At 35.9% G+C, this 22,025-nt stretch overlaps 3 protein-coding genes across 4 annotated transcripts; 2 read left to right on the top strand and 1 right to left on the bottom strand.

The window, feature by feature from the left end:
- The first annotated feature begins 698 nt into the window (after positions 1 to 698).
- On the top strand, positions 699 to 5,899 carry LOC122316658 (calcium uptake protein, mitochondrial). Of its 2 annotated transcripts, none has more exons than XM_043133348.1 (7): positions 699 to 1,183; positions 1,305 to 1,372; positions 2,162 to 2,385; positions 2,556 to 2,639; positions 3,132 to 3,345; positions 4,476 to 4,772; positions 4,853 to 5,247. In XM_043133348.1, the coding sequence occupies exons 1-7, from the start codon at positions 802 to 804 to the stop codon at positions 4,895 to 4,897; spliced, it is 1,314 nt and encodes a 437-aa protein (XP_042989282.1). In that variant the 5' UTR covers positions 699 to 801; the 3' UTR covers positions 4,898 to 5,247. The 2 variants fall into 2 exon arrangements, with proteins under 2 accessions (XP_042989282.1, XP_042989281.1); XM_043133347.1 differs by lacking the exon at positions 4,853 to 5,247 and adding an exon at positions 5,406 to 5,899 and having other exon boundaries at positions 703 to 1,183.
- Positions 5,900 to 7,179: 1,280 nt separating this feature from the next.
- LOC122317076 (protein MEMO1) lies at positions 7,180 to 11,350 on the top strand. The gene is made up of 8 exons (XM_043133978.1): positions 7,180 to 7,406; positions 8,820 to 8,904; positions 8,994 to 9,062; positions 9,287 to 9,399; positions 9,666 to 9,777; positions 9,848 to 9,991; positions 10,639 to 10,813; positions 11,043 to 11,350. The coding sequence occupies exons 1-8, from the start codon at positions 7,355 to 7,357 to the stop codon at positions 11,166 to 11,168; spliced, it is 876 nt and encodes a 291-aa protein (XP_042989912.1). The 5' UTR covers positions 7,180 to 7,354; the 3' UTR covers positions 11,169 to 11,350.
- A 766-nt stretch (positions 11,351 to 12,116) lies between these two features.
- On the bottom strand, positions 12,117 to 21,725 carry LOC122317075 (protein TOPLESS-like). The gene is made up of 26 exons (XM_043133977.1): positions 21,528 to 21,725; positions 20,047 to 20,154; positions 19,754 to 19,933; positions 19,552 to 19,665; positions 19,308 to 19,466; positions 19,032 to 19,161; positions 18,756 to 18,879; positions 18,583 to 18,647; positions 18,361 to 18,508; positions 18,133 to 18,242; positions 17,972 to 18,041; positions 17,807 to 17,880; positions 17,627 to 17,722; positions 17,464 to 17,559; positions 17,218 to 17,345; positions 16,897 to 17,131; positions 16,595 to 16,759; positions 16,459 to 16,521; positions 16,107 to 16,250; positions 14,427 to 14,537; positions 14,133 to 14,315; positions 13,835 to 13,963; positions 13,652 to 13,747; positions 13,171 to 13,353; positions 12,883 to 13,049; positions 12,117 to 12,453 (listed from the first exon to the last, which is right to left on the bottom strand). The coding sequence occupies exons 2-26, from the start codon at positions 20,124 to 20,126 to the stop codon at positions 12,273 to 12,275; spliced, it is 3,231 nt and encodes a 1,076-aa protein (XP_042989911.1). The 5' UTR covers positions 20,127 to 20,154; positions 21,528 to 21,725; the 3' UTR covers positions 12,117 to 12,272.
- Positions 21,726 to 22,025: the final 300 nt, after the last annotated feature.

The raw sequence follows: 22,025 nt of genomic DNA, 5'->3' as shown, positions 1-22,025 counted from the left end.
CCATATCAAACACTTCAATGGCAGCCATGGCCACCGCCCTCACTTCTTCACTCTCTTCAAACCCAAAACCATCTTTCTTAGACCACAAGTCCTCCTTCCATGGCACACCCTTCACATCTCGCTTCACACCCACCACCCCCCCTCCCCAAAAAAGAAAAAGAAAAAAAGAAACCCATAAATCCAGAAATACAAAATAAGAAAGACTCTGATACAAAATGAAAGAAACGAAGAAGATGTTATTGTACTATGATTCTCCTATTCTTGGGCTTGATTTCTCGGACGGTGGTTTCTTGGGCAGAAGATAAAGTATCTAACAGATTGCGCTTCTATGGCTGGGAGATCAGAGTGTTTTGTTTTGTTCTTGAAACTTTCTTTCTCAAAATGCGTATAGAAACAAAGAGGAATAGAACTAACTAACTGCACATTCATGGTTGTGTTGAGAGAGAGAGAGAGAAGTCTTAAGACAGCGCTGAAATGAGAATCGATATTCGAAATATGTTTAAATCAGGTAACATGTAATATTTGTTTTCAATTTTAACAGTGAACGGGCCGGGTTTTCGATTCGGGTTATTTCAGAAAACGGGTTGGGCCGGAGATTCGGGTTTTTTTGTTCAGTCCTTCACTAGTTACCACGTTGGTCGTGTGCAAAACGATCGTTTTGTAACTACCGACCCTCGATACGATCACTTTAATAACTGAAAACAAAGACTTGAGGCTCCCATCCCCACCTTCTATATATACTTTTTTCTCGTACAGATTGATCGGTTAGTAACAAATACCCTGAGCACGATCGATCCGACTATGCGTTCCTTTGCGTCCCTGAAAATATCCGCACCACCGTCCATCCATCAACTCGCCCCGATCCAAACGCTTGGAGTTCGTCGATTCTCTCAATCTGCACCTTCATCCTCTTCGTCTCTGTCCCAGATCCATGCCTCAATCCCCAATACCAAGAGCCCTCTTCTCGGCTCCTTTCTGAAATGGGCTTCGGGGATCACCGTTGGCTCTGGCCTAGCACTTCTTTTCTGGTCCTCTACTCCCGCTCCTTCTCCCGATTCCAATTTCGCTCTTTTCAAGAAGCCATTGTTGTCTTTCGCTGACTGGTCAACGGCCACCGCTGAATCTACGGTTTCTGCATTTCGCAAATTAGCCTTACCTGTTGGCTCCTACTACCTCTTTGGAGGTGATGATGATGATAATAATGTCAATTGCCTTCCCTTTCTTTTTGATTAACGATTAAAGAATCGAGTGCGTAATCTTGTGAATATACTTCTGGAATTATTGATTTGTTACTGCGATGGCAGATGCATTTAGGAGAAAGATTTTCTTCAACTATGAGAAGCGCTTAAGGTTGCGGAGTCCTCCTGAAAAGGTATTCATAATTTTTTGCAAACACGCTGTTTCATTCGCTGCACATAATTTGACTTCTTTCAAGAGGGCTATAATTCTTTCGTTCTTTGGCATAGGGTTTAGTTTTCAGTGACTATTTATAAATTTTGAAGGCCTTAGCTCTGTCATGTGCTGAATTTTCAAGCAGTTCCGTGAACTCTATATGCATTATCGATATAAATACTCTGGAAGCTGTAAAATTATTTATATTATTTTGGCATAAATATGCTTGTTTTCGGTGTCATTGTCTTCCTTCTTTACATTCATCCCTTGTTTAGCTATTCTTTTAACTCCGCTTGAAAATTTTGGTATATGGATATTTATATTGCTAAATCCGTTTTAGTGTGTCCTGAAATACCTAGATTTTCTTTCAATGTGTCATGTTTTAAATCTCCTTTTCTATACGACATTAATTGAATTATGTATTTTGGAGTCATAGTGTGAATAGTACTTGGTTATGTAGTTGCTCCACTATGTAATAACCTTTCTTTTGTTCTAATGTAATGACCTTTCTGTACGGCATTATTGTTCCAGAAACCAGACATTTTGTTTTCGTGTTTTTTAATGAATTTATCACTTGTAAAAACGAAATTTGGAAAACAGTATTGTCCTTCAGCCTTGGCATAGACCTGTAGTCTATATGTGTACATGACCTTACAGCCTATACTGTAGGTTGAATATATCGAAAGGTCATATATTTTTTCATAGTTTTGTTTTTAAATTTTTGCATGCACGTCCCATTGACAATGTCTTGTGCCATGCTTGACTCAAGGTTTTTGAGTACTTTGCATCTTTTCGGTCACTGGAAGGAGAATCATTTATGAAACCAGCTGACCTAATGCGGGCAATTGTTCCTGTCTTCCCTCCATCTGAATCCAACCTTGTCAGAGAAGGATATTTGAAAGGGGAAAGGAGTCCTGGAGAGTTACGTTGTGATACTTCAGATTTTTTTATGCTTTTTGATGTGGACAATGATGGACTCATATCCTTTAAAGAGTGAGTTACTTATTTGTTATTCTTTTTTATTACATTATTATTGTTATAGTTTCCTTTTTCTTTTTTCTATTTTTAGGGGGGTGTTGATACAATATTTATAGTAAGTTAAGTGCATTATAGAATTTTGCTTCTTTTGAAGTTTACAGTTCTTATGATTTTTACTTTAACAGGTATATCTTTTTTGTGACAATACTCAGCATCCCAGAATCAAGCTTTTCCGTGGCATTCAAAGTGTTTGACATTGACAACAATGGGTTGGTACTAATGCACTTTAATAAACTGGATGTGTCATTTACACATTGGCATATAAATGCTTATTATTTCTTGTTAGTTTTTGTTGGGTTCTATGATAAAAACTTATTATTACTTAATATTTGATACTGCAATATTTCTGAGGAACGATTCCAATTAGGGTTTTACTATGATCAGAGAATGCTTTAAACAAACACTGCACTTCATTATCGTTTCCTCTGATATACACTTGTAAAAAGAAATCTTTCCTTTCATATGATATATATTTCTTTATATTAAAAATTTTACACTTATTATATACCATTATTTGTGACTGATATTCTTGACAGAAAATACACCACAACATCAAATCTTTGTTCTAACGACATTTTAAGGTGTTATTTTATGCGTGGTTGTTATTAATTGCATCTCTTACTCCATTTACTTTCTTTAGCCTGTTTTTCTTTCTCTTTTTCTTCTTCTGCATACTTTGGGCCTTCCATCTCCATATATAGAGAGGTAGATAAGGAAGAATTCAAGAAAGTGATGGCTATGATGCGATCTCATAATAGACAAGGGGCTCAACACAGGGATGGGCATCGAACTGGGTTAAAATTCACTGGTTCAGTAGAAAACGGAGGCCTGGTGGAGTATTTCTTTGGTAAACATGGAAATGAACGACTCCAACATGATAAGTTTTTCCAATTTCTGCGAGATTTGCATGATGAAGTAAGTCCCCTGCCCCTTCTCCACGAATTTTTAATGTAATTGTAACTTATATTTTAGTTCAATAGTGGCAGATTTGCTTGTTACCATGGGGTTTTGTCCAACCTAAAAGTAACAATCCAAACGTAGGTAACCTGAAGGTTGAGATGGTGCTAAAATCAGTGATCTAAAACTGTAGCCATAACTGATAACTGAAAGATAGAGATGAAGCATATTTCATTTTATGATTCATCATGGCGCAAATTATAAAGAGAATTTTGATTGGGACTTTACGATGGATAGATGATGAAAATCAGAGATGTATAGCAGCAGTACTGTAGCAATTTATAACTTCTAAATTAAAAGCATAGATCAGGTCCCATTCATTTATAAATTTGCAATGTCCTTTTTTACTTGAAAATACTTTGTGTTTGCTAACGTACACCACCCAAGAAAGGAAAAGTATTGCTAATGTCTACCGAGCTAGATAAGATAAGGAATAAAGTAGACATTATATTAAATGCCAGTGAACAGAGTACATGCACTTTTATATGTGCTAAATGCATCATTTCAATGGGAAATAAAATTACTGCAAATGTGAAGAAAGTTGGGTGCAAAATGAAGAGCTGTGTGGTTAGGGAGTTTTCTAATTTAATGTTGTATTGATTGTTCTGAGGCTACGATACCATGATGATCTGTATGTTTTGAATTCAAAGAAAAGCCCTATCTTCATTGCCGGCTATCAACTTTAAACTTTGCAAGTGTGATTTGTAAGTGATTGTTGGGAAGGCTGGTATAACTAATGGCTTCCCATAAAACCTAGAAAAAATCTAAGTGTGCATTTTACTCTTCTCCTCTCTAAAAGAATAGTTTGATGTCAAATGTGTCTCAAGTAGTAGTTGACATCAAGTTGATATCAGAGGCGAATAGGATATTGATATTTTTTTTCAATCAAGTTGCCTTGCTCACTTTATATGGGGCAATCTTGGGAACGTATAAGTAGGGTGCACATGTGCATTACTCTTGAAATTTCCTGATTTGCTGTTTTAAGTTACCACAATAAATATCGTTGTTTTGATTTTCTGTAGATTTTTTATATTTTCTCTAAATGCTGCCTTCAAGTAGTCTATATGAATATAAAATTTATTTTGCAGATTCTGAAATTGGAGTTTGCTCATTATGACTACAAATTACGGGGAACTATATCAGCTAAGGACTTTGCACTGTCCATGGTTGCTTCTGCCGACTTGAGTCATATAGGCAGGTTGCTTGATCGGGTTGATGAATTGAGCAATGTTCCCCAACTTAGGGATACACGCATTACTTTTGAGGAGTTCAAAAACTTTGCAGAGCTACGCCAAAAATTGAAGCCATTTTCTTTGGCCCTTTTCACTTTTGGAGAAGTTAATGGCCTGTTAAGAAGAAATGACTTTCAACGAGCTGCCTCACATGTACTATACTTGTCCTTGTTGATTTAATTCTTCTTTTGTGGCTCTATTTTGTGACTTTTTCTTTTGAGTTCATTTTGTAGGAAAGCCTCTGCATCAGTAGTCATGAAAACGTTGGCTTAAAATGAGTAGCACAGTGCTTGCTGTAAATTACTACCTCATTTTGTACAACACCCAATACGATTGTGTATGATGAGCTCCTACTGGTGGATATCATCGTGAAAGTCCATTTTATATTAAGTTATCAGGCTGAGAGGCTCCCTTATAAAGGGTGGGGGGACTTTTTAATAACTGTGGGTGCTTAACTTTTGGCTTACGCAGCACCTGAGTGTGGAATTCTAAAATAAGGCATGAAAGCAAGTTGTCCAGATTGCTCATTTTTCTTTTTTATCATGTGGTCTTATCAGGATATTTGGACAATTCAGTAAGAGCCATAGAAAACTAAAATTTGCAGAATGCATAGAAAAATTTCCTACAATCTCAAATTTGTTTTAATCCTTACTGCTAAATGTATGTTCTGCTAAATGTATGTACTGCTTTGGTTCAGATTTTGTGCAGTAATGTTTGTTCAATAGCCTACTTCCTGTTTCCTCCTGGCTTTATTTTACTTAAATGGCATTATTTATGCTATATCAGGTGTGCGACGTACGCCTCTCTGATAATGTGGTTGAAATCATTTTCCAAGTGTTTGACACAAACGGTGATGGAAGTTTAAGCTACGATGAGTTTGTCAGAGTTTTATACAATAGGGAAAGGGATATTGCTCAACGGGTGGCGGAAAGAGTTCCGGGCCTTCTGCTAGCTTGAAGGATCACGTGTTGTAAATAGATAATTCATATTGTTAGTGTTGACAGTCGTCAACTCAATATCTACCTGGGTGAGCCTTGAAGGATGCTTTCTGATAGCTGAGGTTGTTGCAAATCAAACAGGTAGGTGACTAAATTCTTAGGATTTGTTGGGATCAGAGTATGGACTCTTAACAATGGAAGTATGCTACATTTTGTATCACAAAGTACATAGTCTCTTTTTTGTTAAAAATGATAATCACTCCTTGTATTGCAACGGAAGGGCGAGACCGAACACCGAACTTCTTCAATAAGAATTGTTCAAATGTAGGATGAGGTTATGCATTTTCAGCTTTTGTTGCCTCTCTCTTTTCCATATTCCATTCAGAGATCATACTGTTATTAAAATAATATTTCGTTAAAGCTTCTTGCTAAATATATATTAATGTTTTGCTCCATTTTTGTTTTCCGGTTTGTTAGTTTGTTTGTTTGTCAACTGAATTAACTTTATCAAGACGCAACACCCTCCAGTTTGGGGGTGAGATTAGGGTGTGTTTGGGTGTCGAGAATATCTCAACACTTCTCAACATAGTCTATAACTATTTATTACTTTATTATTATTTTTCACTTACTTTTTATTACTATTCATTACTTTTTACTATTATTTAATATTTTATTATTACTTTTCACTTACTTTTTCACTACTATTCACAACATACCTCATTTAGTTATGTAGTTTATAAGAAATGAGATAATTTGCTTTGTTGAAAGTTGAATAAAATATTATTATAATATAATTTTTTAATATTAATTTTGGGATTTGAAAAAGTGAGATTATTTATTATATTTTGTGTAAAAATTTAAAAAAATTGTAATGATTATATAAGATGAGATGGTTTGATCTTGTATAACCAAATAAGCCCTAGCATAAATTCTGAAATATTGTAATCCAACAATACAAGAATCTGATTATCCAAATATTTCAAGATTAGAATATCCAATTGCAAATAACCCTCTATTTGATTAAAAAAAATGCACTTATAACTAATACATATTGACATAATAATTCTCGATTTGATGTGCTGAGCAAATCAAATAAAATATTTTATGCGATTATCAACTCATACGGTAGCCGTTTAACGATAAAATGCGTGCAGTTTTTATTATATTTGAGTACCAGTATTTTAAGGCTTACACGTGTTATTACATCGTATGATTTGATTTGAAAAATATATTTTTAAAAAAATTATATTCATTATTTCAACACATTACATATTATATTATATTTATTTATTATTTTTCTCTTATTAAATATATGATATAAAAATGATGAGTAAAAAAATTTAATTATTTTAAAAATAATAATTTTTTTTTTTGAAAAATATGATATATAATATGTGAATATAACGAATAAAAAAACTATATTTTAAAATAAAAAATTTTATAAATTTTATAATTTAAATGATTTAGTGATACCTACCTACTAATTTGAGAATAAAATCAATAGACGGCGGATAGCTTTGACGTGCGTACAGAGTGTATCTAATCGCAGACGATAAAACCCGAAAAGAGGGTTACTTGCTCAAGTGGAATTAGAATAAAGACGGACTTCTTGTCCCTCTTGGTTACTACTCTTACTTCTCACTCTTTCGGAACACTCAATTATTTATTTGCTTATTATATTCGTGGAAAAAGAGAGTTGATCATTCATATATAAAATAATTTAGGGTTTTTTTATCTCAACCTAAATTGGCAAATTATACATCATTTTCTTCCCCTACTGCTGTTAAAATTGTGAACATGGAGAAAACCAGAAGACCATCCCATGCCGGTTCCTGGTACACTGACAATCGTAAGTCTTTCTTACTAAGTCATTTGCTTTTACCTGTTTCCTTCACAAGCGAAACCAGTAGGTAGAGCCATATACACCTTTTTCTGAAGATCGCGAGTATAGATGCATTCTTACACATCTATACTCATCTGTTCAGTCACTGGGAAAACGAAAAAACTTTTTTTTTTTTAGTTAAAAAGGTATGGCTTCACGAAATTCCGGTTGCATGCATTAAGGTCTTCGAGTTTCGATTTTACTCTAGTGGTCTTATTGATGTATTTTAGCTATCAGAATTTAAAAGGCTGCTGGGTTTTGGGGTGTAGTGTGATGCTATCGAATTTTGGATGGTTTTCTGGAAAATTAATTGAAAATAATTATTCTTTTTTCGGTTTCACCTCCAGTAAGATAAATGTCCGTTGGAGTAGTAGAGTTGAGTGCGTTATCAGATAGCATGAAAAGATTGAAAATTTATAATTTGGTTGAAAGTGTTTTGAGTGTACCATTAAGGGTTTGTAAAAAGTTGTGCTTCTGGTTCAAAAACCGCTTTATGATCCAAGCAAATTGGGTGATGAAAAGATGAGTAATTTCTTTTTTTGATAGGTAAAAGAAAAGTTAAAAAAACAAAAATTCATGGAAGAGAAGCAACTGAAAAGCTTTCATAAAAACTCTCGCAGAATTGAGGATGAAGTTTCTTCTCGCAGTTTTCATTCTTTACGCCCCAGATAATGATTAGTAACCGTAACAAGTTTAAAAAATAAAATCCCAATTGTTTTCAAATTTCTTTTTTTGAAATGGAATTTTAACGGATGTATTAAAATTTTAATGTGTGCTTGGAAGAAACTCAGAGGGCATTAGGTATTACTGGTTTGTTGCCCCGAGGGTAAGCAGTGCCATGTAATAGTAACTTGTTAATTCGGTTACTTCAGTGTACCTATAGTTGACATTTTGTTTCATAAACTGTAACTTGAAATGCATGGTAACTAGCAGGATTAAATAAATTTATATCCTTTATTTATTTTTCCATTTTTATTTATAAAAAAGATTATCATGGAGTTGAACGTTGCCATATTATTATTTTCATATTCTCAAAGTAGTTCAGATATACAGTCTCACTTTATTGCAGTGATTTATCTAATATTCTTACTATACGAGTCACATGCGTGGAGATTTGATGATTCATACGCAGAAGCCAACCATGTTCAGAATTTCTTCCACTGTTGTGAATTTGCATTCAGAAACATAGATTAGTATAGGTCATAATAGGAATAATTTCTGCATCCGTTCACCATTACGGAAGATTAAACATTTTCTTAAAGCTATCCAGAAATCTTGTGTATGCTTTGTTTAAAGAACTTTGTATACACTCGTCAACATTCTGGTCAACGTCCTTGTAATTATTTGGAAAGTGGTTCTGATATTTCTTTCCCTTTGCAGCTAAGAAATTAGCAGAAGAGCTTGAAGGTTGGCTGGCGGCATCTGGCGTGGACAAATCTCCTGATGTCCGAGGTGTAATTGCTCCGTAAGTTATTATGGACCTCTAATGCCTTGTTTTTTCAAGTTACAAATGACTGTAATGTTTTCCATTGATTCCTGGTACTGGACCCACAGGCATGCAGGTTACTCGTATTCAGGTCGTGCTGCAGCCTATGCATTTGCGAACATAGATCCGACAAACATGTCTGTTTTCTTCCAGCTCACTCCTGCTCTTTGTATCTCCTCCTGTTGCTTTAGCTCAATATAAATGGTTTTCTCCGAACCTGTAATTTGAAATTTCACGGCACGAGGGATTGTGAGTAATAGCCGGATGACCCATAATTTTACCAAATAAGAATAATTATTTGGAGATATTAAATAGCTGTCTGCCCTATTAGTTGCTAATATCAAAACGCTTATAATTCCAGTTTGCGGGTGTTCCTTCTTGGCCCATCTCACCACTACTACACTCCAAAATGTGCTCTTTCAATGGCCACAGTTTACAAGACTCCCATAGGGGACCTACCTATTGATTTGGAAGGTATTGTGATGTTCATTTTTTGATATATGTAACTACTTGTGTTCTTTGAGAATTGTGAGTTATAATGAGTTTTAAGAAAACATTTAATATGCGTGTATCAAAACTATGGAGAACAATGTGTTTTTATTTGTTGTTGAGTTGATCCACACACGACTATTTTTGAGTTCCTTAGTTCATTTTTGCTTGAACCATAGTTTTTCATTACCATATATTGTCATTCAATCATGATTTCACATTATGAAATTAATATTGTTTTCGTCTATCAGTCATTGAGGAGCTAAAAGCTACTGGAAAATTTGAAATGATGGATATTCGCATTGATGAGGCTGAACATAGCATGGAAATGCACTTGCCATATCTCGCTAAAGTATTTGAGGGGTATACTTCTTCATATATACAAGTTCCATGATTATCTTTGTTGAAGCTGACTTTTGATGATACATAACAGGCACCAAGTGAAAGTTATACCCATTTTGGTTGGTGCTCTTAATGCTGAGAATGAAGCCATGTATGGACGATTGCTTGCCAAATATGTGGATGATCCAAATAATTTTTTTTCCGTGTCCTCAGATTTTTGTCATTGGGGTTCTCGGTATGTCTTTTATAAAAATTCACTAACTTATTTGTTCCTTTTATGTACATGAGAGTTCAAGTTTCTCCAATATGTTAATTTGCAAAATATTTCTAATTTTGGTACTCTTTAATTGTAACTTTGGGACATACACATAAACATGTGCATTCACATATATGCGCTTGTATACGATGAATGGGAAGTGCCTAACATCATCAACATGTGGTTGTGCATTAGTTATGTATGCCCTTAGTAATTAATTCGGATCTTAGAGTTATGTTAAACTCAGGTTTGTGAACTAACATAAAGAAAGGAAAAAAGTAATTTGCTGGAGCAAAAGGATTGTTTATTTATTTGAATCAGTAGATACTCTGGATCACCGAATCAAGTGACTAAAGCAACTAAAGCGGCTACTATGCATAGAGCTGGAAGCTGCACTGGTGGAAGGAAAAGGAACTAAAATCCAATCCCACAAATGATTGTTAATGGAATTATTCAAGATTATTCGGACCATCTTTCCTAGAATACAGAATGGAGATGGATGTTTTTTAGATATTAGTTTTGAATTACTGAATATGTTCATGAAGTTGGGGCCAATACCATTTAGCTTTCTTGATCGGTGCAATTGGACATTCTATCTGTACATGACTTTTCCATTCCATTGTCAGGTTCAATTACACTTACTATGAGAAGAAACATGGGGCCATATACAAATCTATTGAGGCCTTGGACACGATGGGCATGGATATAATAGAAACAGGAGATCCAGATGCATTCAAACAATATCTGTTGGAATATGATAACACCATCTGTGGACGCCATCCCATTAGCGTTTTTCTTCATGTAAGTGCCTCGGATATTTTTCAACAGCCACGAAGTGTCTTGAAGGAAGCTTTGAGCCATTTTTATAAGCTAAAATGCCTGGCATTCAGAAATAATTGGCCATCTTGTTAAATAGTTCCGCAGATTATTTTTGCGATCTTCATGTTGCATCTGAGTCTGCTTAAACCTGTATATATTTTTTATTTTACTGCATCTTGCCTTTTTCTCATGTATCTTTAAACTTTATCAGATGGTGAGGAACTCCTCGACAAAGATAAAGATCAAATTTCTCCGATACGAGCAGTCTAGTCAATGTAAAAGTATGAGGGATAGCAGTGTAAGCTATGCATCTGCAGCTGCAAAGGTGGATGCTTGAAGCTCAAGAGTTGCTGATTTCTCCCATTAAAATATTGATAAATTTATATTTCTATAAATTTCCTGAATATTTAACATAATCACGTGCAAGAACCAGCAATTGTTGGGTAATCCTTCCCTGTTTATATGCTTAAGGCTGATAACAGATCATTCTGCGAACCTATTTCATTATCTCTTGTTGTACGTGATACGTGAGTTAACCTTTTTTTTTTTTTTTTTCTTTTTAACTTTTTGGTTGCTGAGTTCGCAATTTTACTCTAGCTCAAACTGGATTATGTAGCACACATGATGTGTGACTTGCTATGGTTATGACCAGGAAAGAAATGATGAGATTATGACATTAAGATGAGGGCGTGCTTGTAATAAATTATAACGGTTGGACTGGAATTGTGGGCGGCAGTCATGATATGGACGTATTAACCTCAATGATGATGATTTCGGGACAGCGTGGTTCAATAATGGTCTGTGACAATAGGATAGGGTTTTTCCCCCCCACCAATATTATCATCAAGAAACGTTAGACAGCGCATTGGATCAACGGGCTTGCACACAGGATTAAGAATTTGAGCACACGGTGATCATGGTGGGAAATTGGAATCAGTGGTATTACATCATGAGTATTGTATAATCTCGGATGGTCATTTTTAAAAGAAGAATTTTGTGGTAAAAAAAACAGTTGGACGTCTTTTAATGACCCGATTGTTCGCCTGATAGGTTTTGTCTCATGCGAATTCCTGCAATTTATGCCCTGATTTTACTAACTATCACAAGGGGAAAGGACTTCCATATGTGCTGTTGAGATGAGATGATATTCATCTTTGAAAATCATGTTTGTACCCTACAGGCGAATGTCAAACCACAACCCCCCCACCCCCCGCGTATAAATTTTTGGGATCGGTCTCCCAAGAGTCCGCCCTTTACGCGGGCCAGAGAAACCGGAATGCAAGACTTATGAAAGGAAGGATCGATAAGAGAGCAATTATTATGGTTCAGATGGAGAGCCACAAGTATATTCAATGCTCAGATCACACAGCATATTTTACGTGACAATTCTTCTACGTACAACACCCAACTTTTTTGCTTCTCTAGTCAAGGATGGACTTTCTCAACTCTCGAATTCCACAGGCACCACGGTGGCTGATCCGTTATCAACCAATGGCAGCATGCCCCAGTTATCTCCAACCTCCAGGGGTTCAAAAACGTTAACCCCGCCATCAGTAAGACCCACGGCAAACTGGGTTGGTTTTTGTGGATGCGCAGCAATAGCAATCGGGTAAACATCGGGACTGCAACACCAAATAGATGAATTTGTAAATGTTTTGTTTGAGATCTGTCTCAAGTTTTTGTGGGCTAATCATCAGCATAGGCTCAAGTATTACTCTCGAAACAAAGAAGTTAGAGCTATATGGGGTAAATATATAGAAATAAGATACAATGAAAAACAAGCAAATTAAAGCTAGTGATAACAATAAACCAAAAATAATGACAAAAGTTCAGCAACTCACAAGGGAAAGTGCAATTTGTTTTAGGTGAGAAACATTTGCAATGGCTACATATTACTGGTCATTATTTCATGGGAGATAGATTAAGTATAAAGTTTTCATGGAAAATCTTGTGCATAAATGAAATGATAAGCAGGATATAACCAGCATATAGCAACGAAGGTATGCCTTGGGACTGTTAGTAAAGATCGGTTAATGACATATGCAGAATACCTAGTATTACAAGGAAGGTAAGCGGTAGGATTAACACGACAACGCAGCTCAAGATTTGAAGCATCGAAAATGGCCACTCTTCCATCCACAAAGGTGGCGTATACCATCTGGCCATCACACGAGAAAGTTGCATCGGAGATGGGTGCAGAAAATTCTCCTGGAACCCACTGTATATAATAATAAAAAAATATATTCAGACATTTTTTTATTTGTCTCCTTAAAAGCACAGTGTACAAGCAGCAAAGACCTGTTTATTTTATGTGTGTGAGAGAGAGAGAGAGCAGCAACCTGCTTAACACAGATTAATTCTCTTGCTTCATATATTCCGAGATGAGTTTTGTGCATGGCAAGGAAGTGATTCTCATCCCGATGGAACTGGACATGGGTGTCTGATGGCGATGCTAATTTTCCACCAGGCATCTGCAAGAATATGCCTTTTTGTTTTTCCCATGACACATTCCACACACAGACCTGCATCAGAATGGACCTCGTAATCCATGGAGTTCCCATTAGATTTGGGTTGATTTCATAAACATTCAGAGACAGTAAAAAATCATTTTCCCCTGATTTAGTTAGTGATGATCATTAGTTTTCTTGTCATTCCCTCCCTCAGTACACATACTGGAAAACCAATCATCAGGAGCAACACGAGCCCATGGCACCAAAGGAGAGAATTTTGGGGGTTGAAAAGGAGGAAAAAACTATATGCCTTGTCTCAAGTACTGGTACTGATTCAAGATATGCATAGCACGACAAATCAAATACTAACCTGAGCATCTGCACCAGAAGAAATGAGTACATTCAAAGCACTAGAGAATGCAAGTCCAGTAACTCTTTCAGAGTGACCCTCGAGTTTGCTTTTAACCTGCATGAATGGACCCAAAAGCTTGCCTGGATTAACATTTAAAACAGTATGGCGCATGCGTTAATCTTCATTAAATGGAATGGATACCTTATTTGAGCGAACGTTATAAATTAAAACCAAGGAATTGTCCATCCCAACAGCAATTAAATTGTTATCTTGAGGGTGGAAAGCAAGACATGTCGCTGCAGGTGGCGGGGACATGATAGTCATCATTGTCTGTTTATCAACAAAGTTTGAGAATACGATCAGTTAGTTCTGTCATTAGTTGTGCATAATTTAACACTTAAAAGCATGATCCCTTTTTATATAATAACAGATGGCAACATAAAGAAAATCTACTAGAATGCACCATGCACAAATTTCATTTATCCAGCTTCCTACTAACCTTAAATGTTAACATGTTGAACAGGGAAATCATTCCTCCAGACGCTGACATGAGATATGAATCATTCTTGGACAAAGCAAAACAGGGTACAGCATCTTCTTTGTTGGTGCCTGTAAGGTCATTTCTCATGAACTGTAAGCCACTCTTTGGTTGCCACAATTGAGGCTGAACTTTGTTTGTCGCCTAAATTCAATATCGCACCACAATGAAGCTATCAACTATATTTCAGATTCAAATTTCAGGCAAAACAAAAACCCCAAGTGGCATCCGTACTATTAAGAGTCTCTTTTTTACCTTGCCACTCAAATTACGGTCATTTTGTGGCCATTTCCAAAGTAGATGAATGGCATTTGAGGCCAAAGCCAAAATGGCACTACCTGAATTTGTGTAGATCAGTCTTGAGATCTGCAGTTGTTATAAAGGAATGTTTGTTAGTAATCAATTATGAACAACCCATCTTGATAGGGCTTACAAAATAAATCAAATTCCATTAGGATTATATTTTCATTCCATTTAATACTCCTTAAGTTTCCTGGAGTCCTCCATTATTCTGGTCTTCAAAAACCATCCTTAGTACCTCAAAATTAACCATGCAACTCATTCTACCATGTCATGGCATTGTTATCTTTTCATTTATGGGCAGAGACATTGTTCTACTGGATTGAAGTTCTTTCCTTGTGATTAAATAACATCACATTCCTTATTGAACCTTATAATTATAACTCATAGTTACATGGATGCCCTTTCCCTTAAAGTCAATAATGTGCGTATTCACTTTATAAATACCATTTCTCAATCTGTTGAATGGTGATTCTCTAGTTTATCTTGGGTGATTGTATTGGGAGGTCTGATTTCAAATGATTACGGATTATCATGATATGATTGTACCAGTTATGCTCCTATATCTTCCATCAGCATAGATATCCTACAAATTGGGCTAGTGCAAAATCTTAATCAGCAATAAAATCCTATGATCACTGCCTGCAACAGCAGAAAAGTGTTTTATTTCCCAGAAAAGGTATTTCGGTTATTAAGAGAACAGTTATAGGAGAGGAAAATATATGCAATCTTTACAGTTTGTATTCTTTTCTTTTTAACAGGTTCTTGGCAAACAATTGGCATGCAAATGAATAGAGAATGAAAAACTTTATGATGTAGACAGCAAGATTTCCTTATTTTAGTGCATTTTGTAGCTTATATCACATTTCACTAACTTGAAAATAGAGTTCACATTAACCTTTGAACGTGGGTATGTCTTGGTAGGAAAAATACTTAACTACACCAATTTGATAACATTATTTTCATTTTCAAAGAAGAGGACAGTAAATATGATAATCATCTAATAAGCAATCTCCAAAAAGAAAATAAAAGAAGGAAAAGAAAAATAAACAAACTGAAAAGAACTTGAAAAGATAAGATAACGGCTATAGGAGAGGACAATATATGCAATCTTTACAGTTTGTGTTCTTTTCATTTTAACAGATTCTTGGCAAACAATTGGCATGCAAATGAATAGAGCATGAAAAACTTTATAATGTAGACAGCAAGATTTCCTTATTTTAGTGCGTTTTGTAGCTTATATCACATTTCACTAATTTGAAAATACAGGTCACATTAACATTTGAACGTGGGTATGTCGTGGTAGGAAAAATACTTAACTACACCAATTTGATAAAATTATTTTCATTTTCAAAGAAGAGGACAGTAAATATGATAATCTTCTAATAAGCAATTTTCAAAAAGAAAATAAAAGAAGGAAAAGAAAAATAAAAACCCAAACTGAAAAGAACTTGAAAAGAGCATAAAAAGGTCAACATTTTCAATCTAGAATCATAATATAGGTAGGGCAATCTGCAAAAATTTTTTCCCCAGGCACAGTCAGCAACGAACGATATAATGCCACATAGAGAAACAAGATAGATTGTAAAAATAAGGGATGACTAGAAGAGAAGTTGGTTAAATGGAACGCCATACTTTCTCTGTCTTCACATGCTCAGGGAGCCGCAAGGACTGGCACTGAGAAGCACTGTTAATTTCAAAGAGCTTCTGCTTTGATTTGTTGAAGGCTTCTCCAGTAAATTTAGATTGCATGACATCCATGTTTTTCGCATTCCCATCCTACAGAAAAGCAATTTTTTAATTATCTTTTATGGCACGTTATAAGTGATTGATAGGATATTTATGAGGTCATGGATGGAAGTAAGTCCCATTTGAAAGTCATGATGGTGTGGAAAGAAGCCGGATTCAGACATATCTGTGTATGTTATGAGCAAGCTCAATTAGATATAACTTAAGTCTTAACTAAATTCTTCCATGAGAAACTCACTATGTTGAGACATGCATCTGCATCTTCAGCACTAGCACCGACTGTAATTGAATTAACAGCAAGCTGCATGAAACTAAAAGCATCAGGTGGAAAAATACTTTACCAGAATCAACAAGAATAGGTTTAATATGCTGACCTTCCTGAAGGTTTCAGTGAGAACCTGAGAGGCATCTCCAGAACAGTTTTCTAACGTTTGGAACATCTGAGGACCATAATCATTTGCCAAGATCTTGATTCTATTTTCATTTGCAGTAACAGCCAATAATGTGCCCTCCTTGTTGAAGCATATATGTGGATTTGCCTAAATATCAGATAAGATTTTCATTTACAGCTTAGATCATCAGCATTCTTGTTTGGTACATGTATGAGACTTAACCATCAGGACTACTTTAACGAGTAAGATCTGTAAAAAAATAAAGACACCACTGAAGAACGTACTGGGAGGCCTCCATCTGCATCAATGGTTGTCAAAAGCTCAACATTGTCCATATCCCAAAATTTAATCATGTGATTGTCACCAGCAGCCAAAAACTGGTTCCTGGTTGTAGTGAATTGCACAACAGACAAAGGGCATTTACCAAGTCCATGGTAAACTCTTTCTGTAGTGCCTTCACTTTCGTTCCATTCAACAAGGAATGACTGCCCATCTTTACCGGTCCCACATGAAAAAAGCCTAGAAAGGCAATCCATGACAACAACATTAGTTTCCTATAAAAATATGAATAGCACACAAAAGTCCAGTGGCCCAATAGATCAAACCTTTTATCATCAGCACTATAAGCCATTTTGGTGCACGCGAGACCTGGTGCATCATAATCAACTCTGACTCCCAAGTTATCATATAAATGGGCCTTGATTTTACCGTCCACAGATGTTGAAAAGACAAACTGAGTCGCATAAAAGCACAAAAAGAGTTTAATAATATAGAGGAAACTAAAGGTACATCAAAGAAACGAAAATCTAAATACTGCCACAATCAGTGACAGCAGCTAGAGTATTTCTTACATGAATATCTTCCTTGGCGTGAGGACATATAGAATAAACAGGAGCATCATGACCATCAAAAGTGAACTGTTTCGTACCAGTAACCACGTCCCACACCTGCATAGTAATGACATGTCAGTTTCTCTATCACATAATAATATAGCATCTCCAATAATAAACCAACCTTAGTTGTCTTGTCATCTCCACATGTTATGACCCAAAGTTGCATGTGAGGGGCAGCAAATGCTAGATCATTTACACCACCAACATGAGCCTCGATCTAATTGTGTAATGTTAAGCGTTAGATTTAAAATAAAAACTCCAACATGGAAGCTTGAAAATGAAAACATTTTTTTTCAAAGACCTCCAATTCCCGCTGCACGTCATGTCCACCATGATAAGAAAATAACTGCAGAATATGCTTTGAATAAGCAACCCCTGATCAAATGAAGATGCTAGGGATTATCAACAGACAAATAAAATCAGTGATTACTAATGTAGAACCATTAGGACTCCACAAAGAACTTACCAAATAAAGAACCATTAGGACTCCACAAGATACGATTGACAGAGACATGCGAATTGTTTAACAGAGCTGCCTAAATGCAGTTGAGATCAGTTCAGATTTTAGATCACGTCATCAAAAAAAAGATTTTCTATTACACTATCATAATCCAGAAGGAGTCGTACCTGGAATTTCATTGAGCATGCTCCAATATCCCAGACCTTAAAATTTATTGAAACCAATTTTTCCTCAAAACTTAAATCCCACAGCCCTATGTCACCAGTGGAAGTTCCAACTGGAAAAACATGTTTGTAGAACTCATGAGTAAATTTCAAATTGAAAGACAAATAGTTATCACAGATAATTGATCTGTAAACGTGTATAACAGGAATCAAACTTTCACATAAGTCAACCTAGCAGAACATTCTCCTGGAAAGGATGAAAATCCATGCTCGCTGGTGATGATTCCTCATCCAATGTCCTAACAACAATCTTGGGCAAGTCATCTGGTACAAACACTGAGCTGTGACTTTGACAAGGATGAGTGTCAGTAGAAGTTGCCTACACACACACGAATGCCTAGGTCAGAAACAAGTTTCTTTCCCCCTCAACACTGAAGATTTGATGCAGCTCACCTTATCCAAGGTGCTAATGGGTTTTCCTGTGAACATCATATCAGAATCCTTCAGAAGCTCTATAGCTAAAAAGGGATAACCAAGGGTGAAAAAAATAGTACGTGTAATGTGTGTAAAACTTGAACTAAAATATGATTGCTACTCGAAAACTATGCAAGGATTAAATCCTCTACCTGAATTAGTTGGCTCACCATAACAGACGGCTCCAAGAAAAGCAGGTTGTGTTACAGTAGATGATGCAGTAGAAGTCCAACTGTCAGAAGTTGTTGAAGCTGGGCATGATGTGGATTGAGAATGCTATGGCATAGAAGTGGGAGCATTCTTAGAAGAATGAAAATGGTATGAAAAATAATTCATCTATTTTGATCACCAACTGTAGAAGAATCAATTGGACAATAAAAGGGGAAAACTTATAAAAAAACAACTCCAGTTTTCAGTACAGATCTTACCAGTGAAATGCTCTCCGTTGACTGGGCAAATGAAAAGTCCTGTTGAGGTTGACAAACATGATCCACAAAAAGGGTTTTTATATCTGGATTTGGATGACGATCTTCACAATGTGTATGCTGCCAATTCAAGCTGTTAATTACAACCAATATCAGTTCTCTCAAAGAATGAAAAACTTTGCTAGAAGTATAAACAGTATCCGAGTATCAAAGAAGCAGAACAGGTCTAACCAAATGACGTACAAATAACAAGTCGAAGATATTGATTAGAAATATTACCTTTGATTAATGAGACGACGCAACCTCTGACTTTTGATGCTAGGAAACTCCAGTTTTCCACAGAAAATAGGATTTGCCTCAATAATTTTCTTGAGTTCATTCATCAACACTGTCCTCGCAGACTTTGTATCTCCATATCCAGAAAGTGATTCATGTTGCCTATTGTACCCTCACAGTGAGATAAAGATCATCTGAGCATCTATAGTCATCACATCTGAAAACAGAGCTATTAATTAAGTCATACCTTAAATCATCAAATGTTAAAAGCAGAGTCATTTCTTTGAACAGCTCCTCATGACCTGGAGCAAAAGCTTTCAAATTCTTCATGAGGATATCTAATGCCTTTCCACGATCATTACTACAAAAGAATCAACCAGTTTTTCATGTTGACATAAGGTCTAACGTGGTATTTACATGAAAATGACAAAATAACATGACAAACTTACTTGTCAAGTGCCTCGAGAAAACTTTGCTTCCTGATTTCAAAATAGATCTTGGTTGAGTACCTGTTGTCTCTGACATTTGTGAAACCAGAAAGATACCTCTCAGCTTCATCCCAATTCCCACTAAGCACCAAGTCCTCAAAATATTTCATGTCAAAGTAAATTCCACTTTCGCGCTCAAGCCTAATTTAACAGAAAAGTAAAATTAACAAGCAGCAACTTGCTGGTAGAGAGAGAGAGAGAGAGAGAGAGAGAGAGAGAGAGAGAGAGAGAGAGAGAGAGAGAGAGAGGCCTACATGCGAGCAGTTTCTTTTAAACCTTCCTCTTCCAAAAACTGCAAGATTAAGAGGACAAGCTCTTTGATGAGAGTAGACATCCCAGACGTAATATATGTGTCTATCTGTCTGTCAGTGTAAACACCAGATTTTTTTAAAAGGAAAAAAGCTAGAGTCCATATCCATTTGGCTGCCTACGAAAGTTAGGAAAATAAAGAAAGACCAAGAACAGGAGGAAACCAGAAAAACAGAAGAAAAAAGGATGAAAAGTTTTCCAATTAACTGGGCTTCTTTGTTTCCCAAAACAATAGCAGCCAAAAAAGAATTTATATGGAATTAAAAAACGTCATTAATTCAAACGGAACCTGATTTCTGTTAAGGGATCATTATTTGAGATTGTAAACAGATGAAAATGATAAAAATGAATTGCTGTTCGATTCTAAAAACAAGGAAAGATAACATAGTTATTAACTCAATTCCTCAATTTTCATTGAATAGAAGTCTCAAAAGCAGTTTATCAAATGAAGCGCAGGAATTTGCACAGAGAACAATCAATAGAAAACAAAAGAATCCAAATTGTATTCTTTTATGCTTGTCATCATCTATTTTTTTGGTGACCAAACAGATCTGGATTAAGCATATCTTGACATTAGTATCACCGGAGTAATTGCAGTTATAAGTTATAAGAGACTTTTAGAACAGATAATTAATGAACTTGAGTTATTGAACCATGATACTACTTGATCTAGAAACAGGTTTTGTATGAGAGAATCTCTCTCGCTCTCTCTCTCTGGTGGCGGCCATAAAAATTTCCATTTTAAAAAGAAAGATCTTTCCTTTCATTTTCTCAGAAACTAAACAGAGTATAAGGCTCTTGATCATGCATAGATTGCCCATAATCAAATAAAAAAAGGCCAAGATAAGCTAAATTGTCTTCACCAGCTCATTCGGATTAAGGTTAGGACTCTCTGAGAACAACCAAAATAAAAACCCCAAAACCTCGGAATATCTTACGGCTGCAACTTTACCTAGCAAAGTATTAGTATCATCGAGATGAATGCAAAATCAGTACGCTCAGGAAAAATAAAAGAAGTTTAGTACCACCTAGCAAAGATGTCGATGGTGTTTCTCCATACGATACCCATTTCAATCCGATCATCTTAAAAATTGAGTAAAAAGCTCCCTAATTTCATGTAAGAAGGGTCTAACGATGAATTAATCTAAGAGAAGTTAAAGAAGAAACGAAATGATAGAGAAGGCTTTTATTTATTTATTTACTTGCCATCAAAAGGGTTCTGATCGTCAAGAAAACAACTTCTTTAAATAAAAAAGGCTTAAAATTCATAAGAAGCAATGATTTAAGCAATAGATCCAGGTTCTGATAAACCAAAGGGTTAGAGGAATCAGATTATTGGCATTAAGTAAAGCAAAGCTTTCACCTCTCTCCCCCTCCCTCCCCCCCAAAAAAAGAAATCGAGAAAAAGGTTTCTGACAAAGCTCACCTGAAGGATCAAGATTCAAGAACAAGATAACAAGGTATTTGAGAAGCACAGTCAAAAGATTGAGAGATCGTAAAAAGTTTTACTGCCAGCTTTAGTGAAAGCAAGCTTTGGCCTCGTTTTTCTCTCCGCACTTTTCTGTCTCAACTCCCAATTCTCTCTCTCTAATCAGCACTGTGAAGTGCAGCGGAAAGAGGACAAGTGCTACGGGGGATATTGACGAGAAGATAAGTACGTGCACTTATATACAAAAAACACCGAAAATTAGAACATAAACGCAGAGAAAAGTGGGTGATAAGCCATTGTGGTTATTTGGGTCGGTTACGTCACGTCCAATAGCCTAGAAAATGGGTCCCAGGGGAGGTAAACTGGTCCCACATCTGAAAGACACCTGGGAGATGACAAACGAAACAAACGATGGAAAGATTTAAGTTGTGTTTTGCAAGTGAATTAATCGTAATCAATTGCTACAAAATAGAAGTTTTTACCACATCCTGGTAA

The sequence above is a fragment of the Carya illinoinensis genome, chromosome 7 (genome assembly GCF_018687715.1).
Source record: "Carya illinoinensis cultivar Pawnee chromosome 7, C.illinoinensisPawnee_v1, whole genome shotgun sequence".
Lineage (NCBI taxonomy): Eukaryota > Viridiplantae > Streptophyta > Magnoliopsida > Fagales > Juglandaceae > Carya > Carya illinoinensis.
Note: the sequence above shows the minus strand (reverse complement) of the source record. Positions and strands in the feature narration are given on the sequence as shown.